General features: G+C 39.4%; 1 protein-coding gene across 3 annotated transcripts in view; it reads right to left on the bottom strand.

Moving 5' to 3' along the window:
• Positions 1–19,161, bottom strand: part of Vcan (versican) — a 97,257-nt gene that overhangs the window by 40,524 nt on the left and 37,572 nt on the right. For 2 of the 3 annotated variants that reach the window (XM_075976358.1, XM_075976359.1), the window contains exon 7: positions 12,101–15,028. The exons of the other annotated variant lie outside the window; for it this stretch is intronic. In XM_075976358.1, coding sequence (XP_075832473.1) covers positions 12,101–15,028 — 2,928 coding nt within the window. The remainder of the gene's footprint in view (positions 1–12,100; positions 15,029–19,161) is intronic. 3 annotated transcript variants of the gene reach the window in all.

Raw genomic sequence — 19,161 nt, 5'->3', positions numbered from 1 at the left:
GACAACAGAGTTTTTAAAAGGAAAAGAGAAATCACATAGACATTTTGGTCCTGAAATGCACAATTGATGATACTGCTGTGAGCTGCAAGAATAAAAAAAAAAGTTGAAATTAAGACCTTTTCACCAGATCATATATAAAAACTATTGGTCTTTGTTGCATAGATCAAAAAAAAAAAAAAGATCAGTCTCTATTCAGTAAGAAAGGAGAAAAGGTTCCTTCTGGCCTCTTCATTCCCTGCCCCAAGTGTCTATTTTTAGACAAGCCAAGTTTGTTTCTGTCCCATTTATAATGCAGTGGTCACCTGTATTCACTGAAGCAATGAGAAAGGAGCCTGAGCACATCAAAACCAGGACTCCCTGGATGGGAAGGACTGGTACAGGCCTTTCTCTGAGAAGACCAGGAGGAGCCTTTCACTCCTGTACAACACTGTCTTTTATAATATACGCCGGGACCAGACTGATTCTACTCCTTGCTATTGACATTTTCACCAACGACAATCTCAACGTTGCATGCAAATATTCTAATTACATATTTCAAGGCATACATATCAAACCATTCTTTAGACTAAGTGTCACAGGGCACCAAATACTAAGCCTGCTGACAGAAATACAAAACTTCCAGCCTAGGGTTCTAAGAAATGAGAGAAACTGAGGCTTCAACCATACCAGAATGACATTCAGTCACCTGTGACAGAGTCCCGCTGCTGCGGGTACCCTATTTCCAGTGCCTGCGGAGGTGCCGGACCATGGAAGATACACAGGCTGCACCAGGTCTCCACCTGCCCCGAGGAATGCCGCTAGAGGATTCGCTTTCTCTGACACACGGACGCAGGATAAACTTCCACAGGGGGAACAACTACGACGGAGCCAACTCTGCCACTGCAAACCCATCTCTAAAGAAGAAAAAGATTCCTTTCCTGCTGGATTGCTCCTCTTCTCAGCTCCTTCTTTTCATACAGAAGGCATAAATGTTCAATCTCCATCCATCCTTACCTATACACTCAGATTGCATTTATTCAAGCTAAAGCATATGCGTATTCAAATGATTAAACATTATTAATAATAATGATTATTAGATGAATGCACAAGTCTGGTGAATATAATAGCATCAAACAACCGAAAGCTATTTTTGGTACAGATACTGCAACTACTCTTTAGCACCAGGTTGAGGAAAACAATTAAATACCTAGCCTTTTACCAAAGCATCATTAAAACTATGTGTGCCCAATATTAGTTGTTACTATAATCTTACAGTGACCATTGTAAGCTTTAAAAGAAGATACGATACAAACTTCAGATAGTTCGAATGAAGATACACTTTGTCCGATGAGAAGGGTAACATAAAGACAGTGTTCAAAGCACATGAAAGACACAATTTAGATGCCTCTGCACATGAGTCTCTTTTAATATAATGTCAATAATTTAATCATTCAACAAATATTTCCTTATCATCAATACTATCTGAATATAGTTAAATAAGGCCAGATTAAGTTATAATTTCAGCATACATCCATGAAAATTTAAGTAGAGTTTCAAAAAGTGCCTGTCTTAAACGGCTTCCATTCTCATGAGCTTCATTTTGTCTTGTTTCCTTAATATATAATATGCTCATTTGATAAATACTGTAGCTTTTTTTTTGTCATATGAAGTCACTGGATGCATTAGGTTTACTGTATGTTTATTGATGGTAGAGTGATTCGCATAGAAAAGCACGCTGGCATATCATGCCATGTGGGTTTTTATGTGACAAGAGCACCTAAAATCCTTAACAGTGTAAATCATACTCTTTATGTTTTATGGATTCCAAGAAATTTTCCTACTAAGTAAGACTTAATTCAAACAAAAATGCAGAATGAGAGTAAAAGTTATTGTTTCCTTCTTCTGAAAGGAATGTCCTCCAAGTTGACAAATGGTCCTTACAAATAGTGTCCTTGGGTTCCTTAACATCAGTTTGAGGATGGAACAATGTTACCTACTTAGGGATTTCAACTCGCATTTTTTCACATTTTATTCTGTCAGTATATACCTGGTTTGTCCCCATGCCTTCAACACTTCATGAACAGGGGCAGAGCTTTATAAAATCTATCTACAGTATGCATAAGTAGATGAATTCTTCCCTGCCACGTGGCCTGAATTGCCATCAATAATTCCTTACAACTCATCAAATCCTATTTGGTCTCCTTTGTTTATTCATTCTCCAAAATTACCCCTTCATTCCCCTTTACTGTCACCACCCCCACCACCACACATATTATTAGGGAACTGCAACAGCTATAATTATGGCAAACCAGAAAAGTTTCTTTGTGGCATACGGTGGGGGGAGGGGACGCCTGTGCTATTGTCCTGTCTCGTTGCAAAACAGTGATCTGCTCTGTTTCACACTAACAAGAACAACTTAACAGAGTGGCTGACACTCCAGGTTCTTAGAAGAATGAAGCCTTATGGAAGACGGCTTTAGTTTAGAATTTTCCTAGAAAGGATAATATAGCTTTTATTTAGATTTCAAGAGTCAAACCACAGAACTCTGTAGGCTGAATGTATAATCTTTTCTATGTTTATATGAGCATATTTTAACAGCTTGGCTTGACTATACTAGAACCATAGCTAATGGGTTTTTTAACGACATTTCGCACAAGGCTTTATGGCTAACCGACCTTAAACTATTCAACAAGTGTTTTTAAGGACTTCACAGCCGAACGTGGCTGACATAGCACAAGTCTTGCAGTCATGCTGTGACCAGACACAAAACATAGCTGCTGTGATGCACAGGCGACAGGGCAAGGATCAGATTCTCGTCAGGGAATTTTATAATTTAAGTTTAAGAGTTTTTAATTAAACATAAGCTATTGCAATGTACTCAGCAGAAATATATAAGATTGCATTTCCTTTAAAATGGAATTTGTTCTAAAATAAAGAAAAAATATCAGGTTTCCTTATTCCAAAAATAAATAGCCAAAACTGTAGGGGTTTGAATGGAGCTTGCAGATCTTAAAGTGAAGAATCTTGAAATTCCTCACAAAGTTAAATTTCCAATCATATATGTATAGATTCAAATGCCAGACAGAAATAAATGCTTTCTTTGATTCACTTTCCCCCGGTTACTAATTGAAATATAACACTACATAGCACATTAAGGGAAAAATATGTGATTTTTAAATCAAATTGCTTAAGATATCTAGAATCTTCAATATGTTTTAAAATTTGGAATACTATAGGCTGATTGTCCCAGCAAAAGGGATCAAGATACAAACAGATTCCCAAAGTTTGTAAGATGCTCTTGTTCCTTCATTCCTCAGGACTTGGGTAGCATGTACTGCTTCTGGTAATACAGCAGAGAGGTCAGCAGAATCAAAGATGGAGAGATCACTGTGTTCTGTGACCCTGGCTCCTTATGGCTTAGCTAGGATGCAGCCTGCTTGGGACACCACTCAGGCATGTTGTCTCACCCTGAAAGCCATGGTATGCCGAGTACAGTGCAAATATTTTTCTCTTCACAAACTACACACCCTGAACGGATCGTACATATATGTAAAAACTGAGGCTGATTCTGATGCCTCCCTTGGAAGAGGCAGCATGTTACATGGATGGTAAATAGGTACCATAGCTTTTCTCAGTTTCCAATAATCCTCAAACAACACAGTTTCTTCAAGTGAGAAGACTGACTTTAGATACAACTTCTGGCTTGAGTATACTTAAAGAGATATCACAAAATATAGGTTCTTCTTCCTTCTAAAGGACCTAGGGGATTCTAGCCCCATTTCAAGAGAGCAAGAGATTTCTCGGACAGAATATTCAAATAATCAGAGACATTTGAGAAATTTCTAAACCGTAAAAAAGAGCTTCATAGCTGGGCGGTGGTGGCGCACGCCTTTAATCCCAGCACTCGAGAGGCAGAAGCAGGCAGATCTCTGTGAGTTTGAGGCCAGCCTGGTCTACAAGAGCTACTTCCAGGACAGGCTCCAAAGCTACAGAGAAACCCTGTCTCGGAAAACAACAACAACAACAAAGCGCTTCATAAAAAGAAGCAATTAAGGCTTCAAGATGCTTACAAGAGTAATGACACTGGGAGACCGAGCATGGTCCAAGAGATAGCCCCACCCCCACAGAGGATCTGAGCAGCCCAAACTCAACTAGATAGGTTAAAATATTAAAAGATGATAGGAATTTGGGTAAGTTGTTTAGTAGAAGTGGATCTGGGAAGAGCTGGAGTGAGAATAATCAAAATACATTCCAAGTTCTCAAAAAATGTTTTCAAAAATATTAAACACAACAAATAGGGGTTGAAGAGATCACCCAACAGTTTAGAACAAGGGTCACTCTTCCACAGGATCTGGGTTGGATTCCTAACACCTACATAGCTCCTCAAAAGCTGACTATGACTTGAGGCCCAAGGGATCCAGCACCCTCTCTGGCCTGTCTGAGTACCAGGTGTGCACATGGTACATGGAGAGACATTCACACCAAACACTCAAGAGTTTTTTATTTGAGCAAATAAAGACCAGTCATAAAGTGGAACATTATTACCTGTTTGCTTTAGTTTTCTAGTACTCAAGACCTCTGAAAAATACACATACACATGTAGAGATATAGACATAGTCATACAGAAAGATATTACCAAATATTTTAATGCCAGAGCCAGAATAAAGAACTTAAATGTAAGTAAATCTTTGGCTACAATAAGGCAAAGGACTCTAAGAAGTAAGCATGTATAGTTTCTCTTCAATTATAGAAACCCATCCACTAAGCTATAGTGTATAAAACAACTCTTCTTTGCCATTGCTCTGTCAAATGCTAGTCTTGTTTCCAACCAACTATTCAACCTGACCCCTTCACTGGGACATTTAAACAGCCCGAATAACTGAGCTAAATCATTCCACTCCTTCCATTCTCCATTGGCGTCCTCTGTACCTGCATATCTGAACCCAGCAATACCAGAGTCTGCAGTCGTCCTGCAGTCTCCCAAGTGTTGGCGTTACAGTTGTGAGCCACCACAGGAGCCTCATTCTCTCACCTCACTTTTCCCAGTTCTGTGTCTCAGCATAAAGTCATCCTAGAAGACACGATGATTTCCTTTAAACACATAATATGTTATCCATTTAGTTACACTTTTGAGAGTTCAGGTAGAAGAACATCATTCTAGGGCTTTATCATCAAGGATCAAAAAGTGGTCATTGTGTTGAAATTCCTTTGAAGATTTATATATCCAACCAAAGAAACCATCAGTCTTTGATGGGACTACAGATCAAAAACTGAGACAAAAACAATAAATCATACCCCCAAAAAATCCTCAGATAGTATAGAGTTCGAGGGTTATGGAAATTTAGATAGTCTGAATATACAGTCAGAGTCTCAGTATTTTTAATCACTCACTGTCTTTACAAATTTATAGGCATTTATGAAGACACTGAATACCAATTTTTTTCTTTATATGTAAATGAATTGAAGAAACTTACTTGGTCAGTACAAAGAAAAAGAATTATTATAACATTAACGCATCACTGGAAATTCCTGTGCTTGCAGACAAAACGTAACAGGGATATAGCAGAATAAGACGCGCAGTTCTAAGGGACTAAAAATAAGCTGCCCGTTCATCCCATTCATCCCTACTGCTTTGGCTTTAGTGATAATTATTCCTAGTATTTTGAAAGTACGTATAAGTCATCGATGTTTCATTCTGTTTTCTTCCTCGTTTACAGATATCAAGGTGTAGTAAGACCTTGTGACAAACAGTACACTTGCTGAGATCTGACCAGTTTCAGGGAAGAAGGTTTAAATCAGACAAGCTCCTTTCCCTTGGAATTTTCAAGTACAGTTCAGCCTCATTAAGACTGGAGGCAGCTTCTCCAGAGGACCTGCTGTGTCTCAGTGCACTGAAGAATCAGGAACTTTTTGCACTACTGGTTGTTTAATACATTGTTCAACAAAACTATTTGGGAAACATTTGAAACTACAGATTCAAAGATTAACAATATCTCAAGCCCATTTAAGAAAGGAAATAAATTGCAATGCTTACACCTCCCACCAGCAATTCAGAACAGTTGTCTGGGGCGTTGGAATTGTCACCGCTTTATCTGGAGGTTTCTGGTCTACAGCCAAGTGCAGAGGCAGTATGGGTGAATCATGCATCGGGAGGTTTCCCTGTGCCCATCAAACTGTGTCAGGCAGTAGCATCTTGGAGGATTATCTGCTGCTTCCTCAGGTTGGTTTGGTTGTGGCCCCCAGGACATCTGACTGGTGCTCAAGGATGGGGTGGACAGCACAGGTTTCTCTGAGATGAGTTGGAGGATCTGCCTAACACAGACACCTCTGATCTATTTTGCATTACTCTTTAACGTGTTTATTAACACATGGCATTCTCTTTTCTGTGTACTCATTTACTGAGTATTCAAGTTGTCTGACTAACTAAACTGTAAATCACATTGGCTTAATTCCCTAGCTACACAACAGCTGGATTGAATGAATGTCCATGGGAGATATGAAAAGAGGAACAGAGAATTTTTACCTACTAATAGTAACACAGGCTCCCTAGAAAGCCAAGGAGTGTGAGCTACTGAGAGTGAATATAAGAATTATATTGTGTTCCTATATATTCCTAAAAAACATACATTAATATCTTCATTTCTCCTTTTCTCCCTTTAGCAGTACAAACACCCTCACAGCTTGTGGCTACAATAACTAAATTCTATTTTCTGTGAGACATCAGGAATGCTGTTCTGATATATGAAACACTGGCTCTACAAGAGCCTACCACACACTAACTGTCTACTAATTATATGTGTGTACAGAAACGTTGAGGACATCTAAATGACGCAATGTTTTCATTTTCACAGAGTTTGAAACTTTCTCTTTCTGCAGGGATCCTTTATATTTTAAAATCTTCTATTTAAGCTTTCTGTTATTCATGGAGAAGTACTGCACATGGCCCTGTTATTCAGAAGTAACACAGGTTGTACTATTTAATTATTTTCCCTCCATCAGATCAATTGTTTTGGGGGAAATCACAATACCTCAACACAATTGAAAACATGTATCTACCAGCTTTACTGAAACACAAATCCATACCACAATCAGCTCTCAACTAGCTAATCACCATCACTATTCTTGGAAGTCATCTGTAAATGAAGTCACTTCATTAAACAACCATGTTTGTATATGGAAAACTAGTTTCACTGAGAAGTATTTCTATGCGTTTCTAAAATGACCAAAATTGGCAAAGCTCCCTTAAAATATACAAATTTCAGCTTTACCTCTTTAAAATGACACTCCAGAGAACTTTGTTTTCCTCTTCCTTCTGGTCCTTTCCATTTGCATCTCTCCCCTTAGCTAGCCCCTGGTTCAAAATGTTCTGAACACTATCTCTGGACTCCTTCACTGCACAGATGAAAGGTAGCAAAGTTGCTAAGGAAGAAGGAAGCAAGCTCTGGGTAGAAAGTTGCAATATCCCTCACAGCAACCAAACACTATCAGGTACTTTCCCTATATTTTATGAAAACAGAAGGAGAGGTTAGGACCATGCATGGGGACATTTAAAAGAATTTGTCAAAGAGACAATCTTGAGACAAGAATTGAGATAGCTATTGCCACCAACAGCTCTATTTTCATCCATGTAGAAGAGCTTGAAGCTGAAGGGTTCTGCTCACAAGCCCTATGGAATCAACACTGCAGTGAAATTACAAAGGAGCTGTAGCTGCTGCCAAGATACGCTCAAAGTGGCACGACTGTAAACCAACATTTACTATGGGGGACTAAAATTTTAATATGCCCTTTCAGTTAAGAAAATTACCAAATTATAGCTCTATTTGTTTCCTTCCATGATAAATAACATGTTATCTAGTGGAACAGAGATGTCAACAAGATTGAAGCAACATCGGCTTAACTGGCTTCATTTAGCATAATGAATAGAGACAACAAAGGTGCCTATTAATAAATGTATGCCTTTATATAAGCGAAAGGTAGTCATAATCAGCCTTACTGAAAATGCATTTGGGGGTTTGAACCATGATCCAGTAGTTAAGAGCACAAAATGCTCTTCTAGGTGACCCTGGTTCTATTCCCAGCATCCAGATAGCACTTCACACACATCTGTAACTCCAGTTCCACGGGTCTGACACCCACTTCTGACCCCTATTGGCAGCTTCAGGCATACAAGTGGTGCACACACAAAAGTGTAGGCAAAACAACTGTACACATAAAATAATATGATAAAAGAATTTTTTTAAAAAAGTCTATCTTCCCTTTAAATTTCAGCTCATTTGGGAATGAGTGCTTCTGTTTCATTTTCAGTTATATCTTCAATTCCCTTTTCTTCTGGGGCTGAGGCACATGGCACTCCAGACACCAGCTTGTACACTCCAACATTAACAAGACAGCCACTATGTTATGACACATGGAGGCCCCTTAATCTACTGTTTGAAGAATGAAATCTGATCCTCTAATTTAAAAAGAAAACATAAAGTACTTTACATATGGCTATAAAATTTTTAAACATAAAATGTGAGTCCTAAAAATTGTATGAAAAAAATTCTCAATTAAAAATAAATACAATTTCAAAAGAAAAATAATTACATTTTTGCCAAGAATGAAAACAAAAAAATTAGTAAAAATTATATGGCTCTCTTATAGAATCACCTTAAATCAGCCAGTGATTATCAGTATTTGTCCAGACTGCTCACTCGAGATCCTGCCTCTTATTGCTCATCTCCCCCACAAGAGCTTCCCCCATAAGAGCAAAGCTCTCAAAAGCAAACCTACAACTTTGATGTATATTTTTATATTTAGTAGTAGTAGAAGAAATAGAGCCGATGGGAGTTATTTCTAAATGATGCCACCAAGAACGTGCAGTAGTTCTGCCCAAGGAAGCTAGGCAAATGAATCCTGATGCTGTCCTGGTCAAAATCCAATTGATGTGCATATTGCTAAACTAAAAATTTCACCCGTATCACATATTTATATAATTTCTGCCTAATATTCAATTTTTTGCACTTAAGAAGACAGAAAAACCAGTAAAACTAATTAAGAAGAACGCCTAGAAGATTGGCAGGGCTGACATGTGATAGCATCTATACGCCTGTTATCTGAGTCCTTACCTGATGTTGGCACTTAAAATCCGCACATTCCAAATCATTCCTTGACTTAAAGACGCTGCTACATCTGAGTTCTGTTTCTTTGTTTCCGTTTGTTTAACATCTGCAGTTCTGATATACTAACTTGCAACATTTCAGGTAATTTTCCTAGGTAGTCTTTACAAACCACAAAAAGAAAACAACAGCAAAAACCCAGACGTAACTGAAGAAACTCTCCCCATACTGTCGGATCCTGCAACCTTCATACACATTCACAAAGAAAGTCTTTGAATAATTTTCTCAAGTGCAGGTGTGCAAATTACTCCTGAAACAGACAAGTTTTCAGGACCCCTGTACCACTTTTAACCACACCCCACGGCGTTTTTCAGCTCATAAAACCTTTATAAGCTGCGAAGTTCCTTCAGGTTTTTAAACTGTTAACCACACTTGCCCTCCAGCAGCAGTGCAATGCCCTACAGTGACATTAGCATCCTTCTGAGTGTATGATGTAAGCGGGCATTGAGTAGCGTGTCTCGTTTCATGGTATTTCATAAAAGTCAAGCTTTATACCACTCTCTGAGTGCAGAAAAAAAATTATAAATGTCTTGGTTTGGGGTAGCTTGGGTGGCATTTTTACTTACTTGGATACATAATATATGTTAAGGTCAATTTTACTCTAGGGAATAGGTTTATACAATGGCACCTATGCATTGAGGATTTTCCAGTCGGGAAACATAAAAATGCTGGCTTTCCAGGCTTCCCTCATTAACACACCTGCCTTAGAATTTAACTGAACATCTGGGTGCCGGTTTTCATGAGCAAAGTTCAAAATATTGGGGAAAATTAAATTATTGTTGGAAAACTAGCAAAATTTGTTAACTGAGTAGTTGGGTCTAAGTATTTGGGTCTCACTGCCTTCTGAAAATAACAAACCAAGCTGCTATTCTTAAGAATGAAAGTCTAGAACACATAAAACCAGGTGAAGGAGAGCCTACTCCAGTATTCCATGCCCCTCCCAACAGGCGCATACTGTAATTCTCTGCCTGATGGAAATGGCCAGATCTTCCACAAGTTTCTCAGAATGTACTATAAGTATAGCCCTAGGTTTTAGCAGTGGAGAAAAGAAAGCAGCTATGAGGGTCCTGCCAAATGGGGACAAGGGGGTGCATATAAACCAGCCGCTATGCGGGTTCTGCCGATTGGAGACGAGGGGGTCCTATAAATGTGCAGCTGTGCAGTCTTCAGAAGCCGCTACTCTCACCCTGGCAGACTCTCCACGTGAACTGCCACTTATGAAGTTAGTGTGTTTTTCACCTGATAATTGCCATCCTTCAGAAATGGGGGTGGGACGGGTTCAAGTTTCAGCCTTTTTACTATTTTGTAGTTTGATTACCCTAAACTGAATGTACAATTTTCCATTTAGAAGAGCCGGTAGGAACCATGTATTTTCATACCATTTCATACAGTTTCATACTATTTGATACAGCTTAGTATGTCCCTATGAAGAGAAAAAGATGAATTAAGAAGATATGTACCTAACTGGTATGTACTTTACACATTCTGAATGCAAAGGTTGATACCAAGCTTCTCTATGCCCCCTCCCCCATCCCATTTTGAACCCTAGTTTTGAGAGATGTAGCAGTCAGGTAGAAGACGGGAATTGGCTTATGATTCACAAAATACAGTATCGAGAACAAAAACAACATCAACAAAACAACCAAAAAAAAAAAGCATACTTCATTTCGTGCCTCTAAAATGCTATGCTGGGAAGAGAGGAGTTTAGTAATGCAGGGCTGTATAGCCTACGAATCGAGCCATGCAAATATTTCCACACCAAGAGAATGCTAATGAGGAGATAATAGAAGCCACGAAGTTTCTATCTACAGCACTGGATCCCGACTCAATGAATGCTACCGTTACCTGTTCGTTTTCACCGGGTGTACTCCTGATCATGCTAATGAAAATGCCATCTCTCTTCCGTATGACACCCAGCAAGGCGTATCCCAATACGAAGAAAGAAACTGATCAACAAGCATCTTTCCCATACGGCTTCTCCGAACCAGGCCACAGAAAAGTGAACATTTATTCATTTAATTCTTATATTCAAATTTGAACCAAGCAATTTAAGAAAACCAGTAGACTTGAGCTCTAAATTTAAAGGACACAAAGATGGAACAGTCCGTCAGACTGTCTGTGCTATATAGTCTCAAGTCGGTTTCTCCAATTTAACATGATGGTGCACTCTCACTTCCCGGTAAGAACAAGACGTGTTTGACCATGACAACTGCAAGTATCAACCAGTGCAAATAAACCACTTTTAGAGGAGACAATGAAATCACAATACATATTTCATGACCTGAGTTTTAGAAAGAAAAGATAACGTTTACAAATCCACCTTCTAAAAGTTACCCTTGTTAACGATTCCAAGCAGTTCCTAGAACTTAGATAGGTTGTGTTGGTTCTCAACAGTTCAAGCTGCATTTTAGAAATATCCTGAAAACAGTTAACATCTTGAAAATGTTAAATTCGAATCAAAATAGACCAATTAATTACCCATTCCACCACTTATGTGACAAACCTGCAAAATCCTGGAAGAGAGAAAAACAAAACAAACCTTTAGTGATCTTTCGGTCAGCCCTAGGGATGGATGTGCAAAGTCATTTAGCCGTTTACGTGAGTGCTAGGGGTTAATGGCTGCAGACCAATGGAATGTTAGCACAGTCTAGTGCTACACTTGAGTAGTAAGGTATGGAAAGACACTGAAATTAAAACACTCGCTTCTGCGCGGTCTGAAGTGATGCAACAGTGATGAAGTGGTTGTATTAGATGACAAAGCAGGGCTTCTTACGACTTGCAAAATAAAACTGTGGCTAACATTCTTCCCAACGCTTTAACATAGCCTTCCAATTCTTGTACAGCTGCATGAAGCTAACACATTTTTGACACTCCAGTTATCAGCGCCTAATGGCGGCATTTGTTACGGTGGTTATTTTAACTTTCAAGATAAAATGCTGATTGCCTTGAAAGCAAAGACTTACCTGTCTTGTTTTCTCTGACCTCAATAATATAAACATTTATGTCAGGGCGGGATTTTGTCCCTGTCGGGGCTGGTGAAGTAGACAATGCCTGAGGTTTGGAGGTTGTTTTTCTTTCCACAGTGGGTGGTCTTGTTGGCTGTGTTACCGGAGGCTTTGAGGTCACATGATCCTCTTGGTCAATGTCAGTTTCCGTTTCCTTAGCTATGATATCCGTGAGAGTTGTGGGAGGGGGTTGCGTTACAGATTCTCTAGGAAGTACAATGTCACCTGTCGTTTTCTCACTGGGCTCCTCCACGGCAGGCGGTTCTGCAGTGAATAAAGAGGGCCCGGAAGGTGGAGTTCTGTGAAGGCTGTCTATCGAAGGGAAGGCACTGGTATCGCTTGGAACTATTGGAAATTCTGGGAGTTCAGTGGCTCCGGGTCTTTCAAATAATCCTGAACCTAAATCTGTATCATCTAGGGATGGCACTTTGCCTTCCTCAGTAGGTTCCTGCATAAGCTGTGTGACTTGAGTACTGAGAGGCCTCAGCGTTGATGCAAATTCTGTCAGGCTACTACCTTCTGCTTCATACTTTAATTCCGGCTCAGGACTTGAAACTTCCTTTGGCCTAATGGTTGATACTAGGGGTACCATTGTCTCCATTTCCACTTTGGGCTGTATTATTGTACCGGGTGGATAAGATTTACCATGCTCAGTTGTTCCAACTGGAGTAGTTTCTAAACCAGGGACTCTCTCCACACCTGTCACCCACGTGTCTTCAGAGACAGTATATGCTGATCCCTCCCCCTCTTCTTTAAATGCCACTGTCTCCTTGGTCATGCCTGCAGTAGAACTGAGAACAGGAAAGGAGCTCCCTACAGTCTGCAGTTCTTCCAGGCTTTCTCTCTGTGTGGTTTCTGCTGTTCTCAAAGCCCCAGGAGGCGTGGTGGCTTCTAGGTGAGTCTGTTCAACCATATCTTTATCGGATTTGCCTAGAACCTCATATTCTAGGGGAACAGAAGACTCCAGCACACTCCATTCTGTCTCGGGAATTACAGAAAGAGGACTGGTGTGGGACTTGTCTACGTAAGTAGTGGGCTCTGGGGTGCTGCTGTAATTAACAAAGGCCAATCCTTCCACATAGGAGGTGTGTGCAAATGGGGGGAGAGTAAACAGTGGTTTGGAGGCATCTGCCTCTTCACCCCAAGCACTTCCTTCCGCAGTTGCAGTGATGACTTGGTGCTCTGTGCTTGTGGTAGGAAGCACCCCGTCTTCAGTTGTAGACTCTCTCAAAGTTGACTCATCAGCACTACCAACTGATGGAGCTGGCTGAAAAGGAACTGTGAATTCTCCCGATGGGAAATCTTCCTCAGGAACCTTCTCTGATGGTTTTCGAGTACTATCTGGAAAAAGAGTATATTGGTCTCCTACATGTGGAAAACTTGGGGTTTCTTTAGCCTTTCCCTTTGTTCCTACGGTGCTAAGTAAGATGGGGGGCAATGCAGTAGAGCGGGCAAGCTCTGTTGAGGATAAAGGCTTTGAAGTTGAATTATCTTCTTCCCATGGCCATTTGGATACTGTGACCACTTCCACATTTAAAGTACTGTGGGTCAAATGGGCTGCTGTAACATCTCGGGAGGGCTTTGACGTATCTGTGTCTAATCTAGTCAGAGTTGCCATTTCTTCTACATCTCTGGCTTCTGTTGGCTTCACGCTTAACTTTCCAGTTGTCAACGCTGGGGAAACAGATTCTTCAACTGAAGGTTCTGTAAAATGAATTTGTTCTGAGGGAGACGTAAAGAGCTTCATCCCAGATGAGCCTTCTTCTGTTATCCTTATAAATAGATCATTGGTGATCTTTTCTTGTATCTCATCAACTGTGTACGCTTCCTGTTTTAGCTCTGGTCTTGGTGTTTCTGTTCTTTCTCTTCCTTCTGTCACTTCTGTTTGCAATGAGGGATAAACAACTGTGGATATTCCCTCTACTGATACCATGTCACCAGAATAGGGAGACAACTCTTTTTCGGTAAAATGCTCTGATGGCGAAGGGGTTGCAGGCTGTGATTGACCAAAAGGATCTTCGGTCACTTTGTCATTAGTTTTCGGTTCTTTCTCTTTATGTATGAGTGATCCATCTACGTCAAGCATAGTTAAAGGTGAAACAACTGTTGACGTTGAAATGGACTCTAAGTCCCCTGGCTGGGAGTAGGTAGTGTCTTCTGATGTCTTTGATACCGTGACGACCTCGCGTATTTGGCTGAAGTCCCGGGTGCTCTGACCAGACCTAACTGTCAGTGTTCTGTCTTCACTCTCACCTTCTCTCGAGGTAAATCCATACTGACTTGTGGTCACCACTTCGGGAGTGGTGCCAACCGTTGACATTTCAGTTTTCTGTTCCAGGGTCACTTCTGTGGATTCCAATGTCGCTTCAGATGCTGGCAGTTCCTTGGAAGAAATGTGCTTTGTGATTTCTGTGGATGTCACTAATGGGGCCACTTCTATTTGTTCAATCTGTGTCACTGATTCATGTGTTTGCATATCTTCTGTAATTCCGTCCTGTGAGCCAATAGCATGCTGGGAGATGACAGTTGTACTTTGGAGTCCTTCCTTCTTAATTTCAGATATATCTGGCTTCCCAAGTGGTTCTGGCCCAGAAGGTGAATAGTCATCCATATCCCAGTGGTTCTTGGTACTCCCAGCAGGTGTGGGTGACTCGGTGGCTAATATGTCTGTAATAGCCTGAGATTGGACTACAGATTTCTGTTCAAAACTGACTATATTTCCTGCAGGAGGGAAGTATGTGGTAATGATAGGTAATTCGGTGACTAATGGAAAGATTGGTGTAGCTCTGTCAGGTACCATGTGTGGTTCTTTGGTTAAACTGGGTGATGCAGTTTCTGCGAGGATATTCGTTTCAATGGTGGTTGCCTCTGATATATTCTGTTTAGCTAAAAAATAATTTCAAAGAATTAATTAGACAAGTCACTAATATGGAATTGCATGACCAGTGTTTTAAGTGGACCAAGTGATCTCTGATATAAAGGAGTCTAAAATCTAAACTTGAAATTAATGCAAAAGAAGATAAGTGATCACTTAATCAATAATCATCAACTGGTAAGTTGTACTGTATTGCAAGTCTTATTATACTTGATTGAACAAATAATTGTTCTCACAAATGAACATCGTGTGTTTTAAGATAAGTGGATGCCAAAAAGCTACTAACACAGAATTTTCATAAATGGTTATCTGTAACAATCTACAGTAGCACCACAAAACTTAGAAGGAGAACTTGGCTTTGTTATCTGGGGACGGATGTCCCCTGCTGTTTAGCTTTCTCCAAATATTGCCTTCTTTTCAAGCTGCAAAGTGTCTCAGGGGACAGGGAGTGTTTCAGACTGCAAAACAACAGAAAGCCACATCAAATGGAACCACGTGACACATAAACCATGACATTGTCCATAATGTGTAGACTTTCATAAAAACAGGATATTAAACTTTTAATACCGGCTCTTCATTTGGTTCCAGGTGTTGGACATTTGACTTCATCTTCCTTTCAACTCTGGAGGCGTGCTGCCAGCAGACCATACAGCATGTCTGCCAGAGGCTGGTTTGGCATTTGCTGTAGTCCTACTCTTTCTGAGCGATCTGCACACTGTGTTTGTACTTATCCTGGGCCTTGGTTTCAGTCTTATGTTAGCATGAAACACAAATATAGTAAAGAAAGTAGCTACAAGATAGTTTTCAGCCTGTCACTACAAATTCCTGGGGGTGGGGGTGTTCCTGGATCATCACAGAGTGAGCACATGCTACATAAAGTACACTTGTCATTATAAAAGGCTACTTTATAATGGCTCCAGGCTTATCGAGAATGACTGAGTTAAGGAAATTTAAGCTGTATATAAAAATGACAATGTTATAAATAAAAGTATTTCTCAACACAGCAAATGGAGCATCTTAGTGTACAAAGACTGTGTTTTCCAAAAGAATCAGTACTTTCTAAAATCAAAAATGAGTTGCCAGTGAATTTAAAAGGAACTGCTGCGAGGAACCCACATCCGCCATCTTGATACATTCTATGATGTGAAGTGGCCATGTATGTAAGGCTGGTCCTCTCTGTTAGAAACTGTTGCCTCAGGAAACTCTAAGGACTGGATCTTCCTCCAAAAAGAACCACTGAGAATCAAAATTGGCTGCCTATTAAAACCTTCACCTGTTCTGTCAGAATTCCATGATAAGCTAATACGATTTTATCCTAAATCTGAACAAGGCTATAAGTACTAATTTGGGGGAGGGGCTGGAATTTGTTATTAGCGCTTGATATTCTCCAAACCATTTTAAAAGTCCAAAAACATCAGTGTTCTGATGAAAATGCGGTGTTCATTTACACTATAACATATGTTCTTTAAAAATCCATCCGTGCTTATCCTTTTATACTTAAAAAGAAATTAACCCAAAAGAATACTGGGACCTTGAAAAGAGTGTTATATGAACTCCCCCCCTCCTTTTTTTTTAAAAAAAAAATAGCAGTAAGCTGCTTCTGCATTTATTTCCTGGCACAAACATTAGTCAATTTTGATTGACAAGAACAACTTAAAGACCTAAAATGTGTCTGACTAGTTTTCTTTTAATTGAATTCTCTATCCTCTGAAATTCCATCACGGTTACCTCACTTAACTGCCAGATTTGATGTTTGTCTTATAACTGCATTCTTTAGGGAAATAGTAAAAAATATGTATGGAGAATGTTCCCATGGAAACATAATACAAACTCATAGGCACTTTCATATTAGAGAAAATTCAATCATATTATTATTAATAACAGCAGAATTGTAATTTTACTTTTCCCCTCAGAGCATTTTTCATGGCCAATGAAATTAACTTAGGAGAAGGTGGCATCGCACTGGATCCAAGAGAAAGTCTGTGGATCTGGTCCTCCTGTTCCATCTAGCAACTCTTCATTTAATCCTAAGGAAATATTTTTATAGCATTTTAAAAATGGACTCAGATTTTTTAAATCAAATAAGCACATGTCATTATCAATTATGACTAATTTTCTGTCTCTCTCCTCTAGCCTTGCTGCACAGTAAGGTGAGAGCATTGAGTCTCGCTGTGCCTGTCTTACAAAAGCCAGGATTTATGTGACTTTGTTTTCAGGGGGAAAGGAGGGTTTAATAATTTTAGAGTCCTATTTAAGAAAGTCTGCTTACAATTACGTTAATTAATTCTATGACTTGAAATGGAAAACCTCAGACTTCCTTTTGGGGTTGGGTGACTTTTCTCATCAACCCTAACAGCTGACTGCCATCAAAACTCCGTGTATCTGATAATGTGTGCCACTTGCTTCAGCCATCCCAAAAAAGGAAACAATCTTTTAAAACACCACCTACAAAGAAATAGCCTAAGAATAAAAACCATTGCATTACTTTCCTGATGATTATTCTAAAGAGAAGAATACAATTCTAGATTGTTGTACAAGTATCCCCTCCCTTAGTTTCATTCACATTAGACACTTGGATTTTGAAAAACTCCGATTTTTTTTTCAATTCCATTATTGAGGAAGCCAACAAAAATCAGCATGCTTTCTTTCCCACAAATACTCCCTTGCAATCTTTGCAGCTGTCTGCCACACAGATGTTTCACATCAGCACGCTATGGTGTTCTACACCCTATGGACTATCTTTTCCGTGCGTCTTCTATCATGACACATGAGGCAGACTTTCCTAACACAATAGAAACCCATATCACCAGCATAGTGGCCTGTTTAGCTCCTACACTATCTACATTTTGGAGAAATGGCCGACGCTGACTCGAGTCTTTTATATGGGAACCATGTGTGAATGTGAATACGGGGACAAGGGACAAGAGCAGTCAGTGGGTGTTCCACAGTGCGACTAGAAGGTGACATGTGAGGAATGTGTCATATTGATACAGTAGGATTCAATTTATCTGCCAGCTTAAAGCTCTACAAGTGATTGGATGGTAAATTAAGTCAGTCAATCAGTAGGAAACATTGTGAAATACAAAATAAGAACTATTCCATTTGGTACCTAATGGCATATAGTTGTTTAGGGTACAAAAAAAATCAATGATGTGATCATAGATTAGAATAGCCTAATTATAAACATGAAAGCGTATGAAGTGTGGGGAACCAATTGAACCTGCTCTAGACCGTAGTTCCAAATCTAATGAGAGAAGGAGAAACAAGAAGAACAAAACCAGATCAAATGGTAACTAGAAGTTTAGACATTATAACTGTCATCAATGGAATTGTTCAAGTTGGAGGAGATGTAGAGAGACAATCAAGGAACTATATTCAATAGAAATGCTGCTTTTTTAAATTTGATCAACAGCTTAAAAAAAGAATAGTCCAAACTCTGATGTTCAAACTTTGATTAAAAACAAACTAAGAGTGAGAGCTAAAGAATATTAGAATGACTTTTTTAGGAAATGTGGAATTTTCCCTCACATGGAGATCCTTAATGACATGCATTAGGAAATTTTCAAAAGTCTTCAATTATTTTGATTCATTTAAATTTGGAGATATTTCACATGAAATTTCAAAACTCTGAACTAAATTCTTTCATAAAATGTTTTTATCCTGAAGCCAAAGAAAATTAGAAAGTAGACAGTTTTTTTTTTTTTATCACAGAATGGGTTAGAAAAGTTATTTTTAAAAGGCATTTAGTTGCCTGTTTTTCAAATCTATTTGACCAGTTAATTTCTATCTGCACATTATCTGCTGTTATATGTGTGCTATTAACTGCTTTTAAAAGGAAGAGGAATTAGAACAAAATAAGATTTGAACTATCTATTTACTACGTGGCCTAAAAACCCACTTTCTATGTTTGACAAAACCAATGCTTTACAGCATGCAAGCATCTCTTCTTCAACTTAACAAGACAGCTGCACAACACAGTCACCACTTCAAGGGCTGCAGAGGAGGGCATGCTTGGTGACCACGGGACTACACAGGAAAATTGGACATCAGACAAATCATCTGGGAATAATTTCAATCTTGAAGTATACACCTATTAAAAAGAAGTATCGCAAAATGCACTAGAAGCTGGAAGAAGCTGTTGCCA

This window comes from Microtus pennsylvanicus, chromosome 6 (genome assembly GCF_037038515.1).
Source record: "Microtus pennsylvanicus isolate mMicPen1 chromosome 6, mMicPen1.hap1, whole genome shotgun sequence".
Classification (NCBI taxonomy): Eukaryota; Metazoa; Chordata; class Mammalia; order Rodentia; family Cricetidae; genus Microtus; species Microtus pennsylvanicus.
Note: the sequence above shows the minus strand (reverse complement) of the source record. Positions and strands in the feature narration are given on the sequence as shown.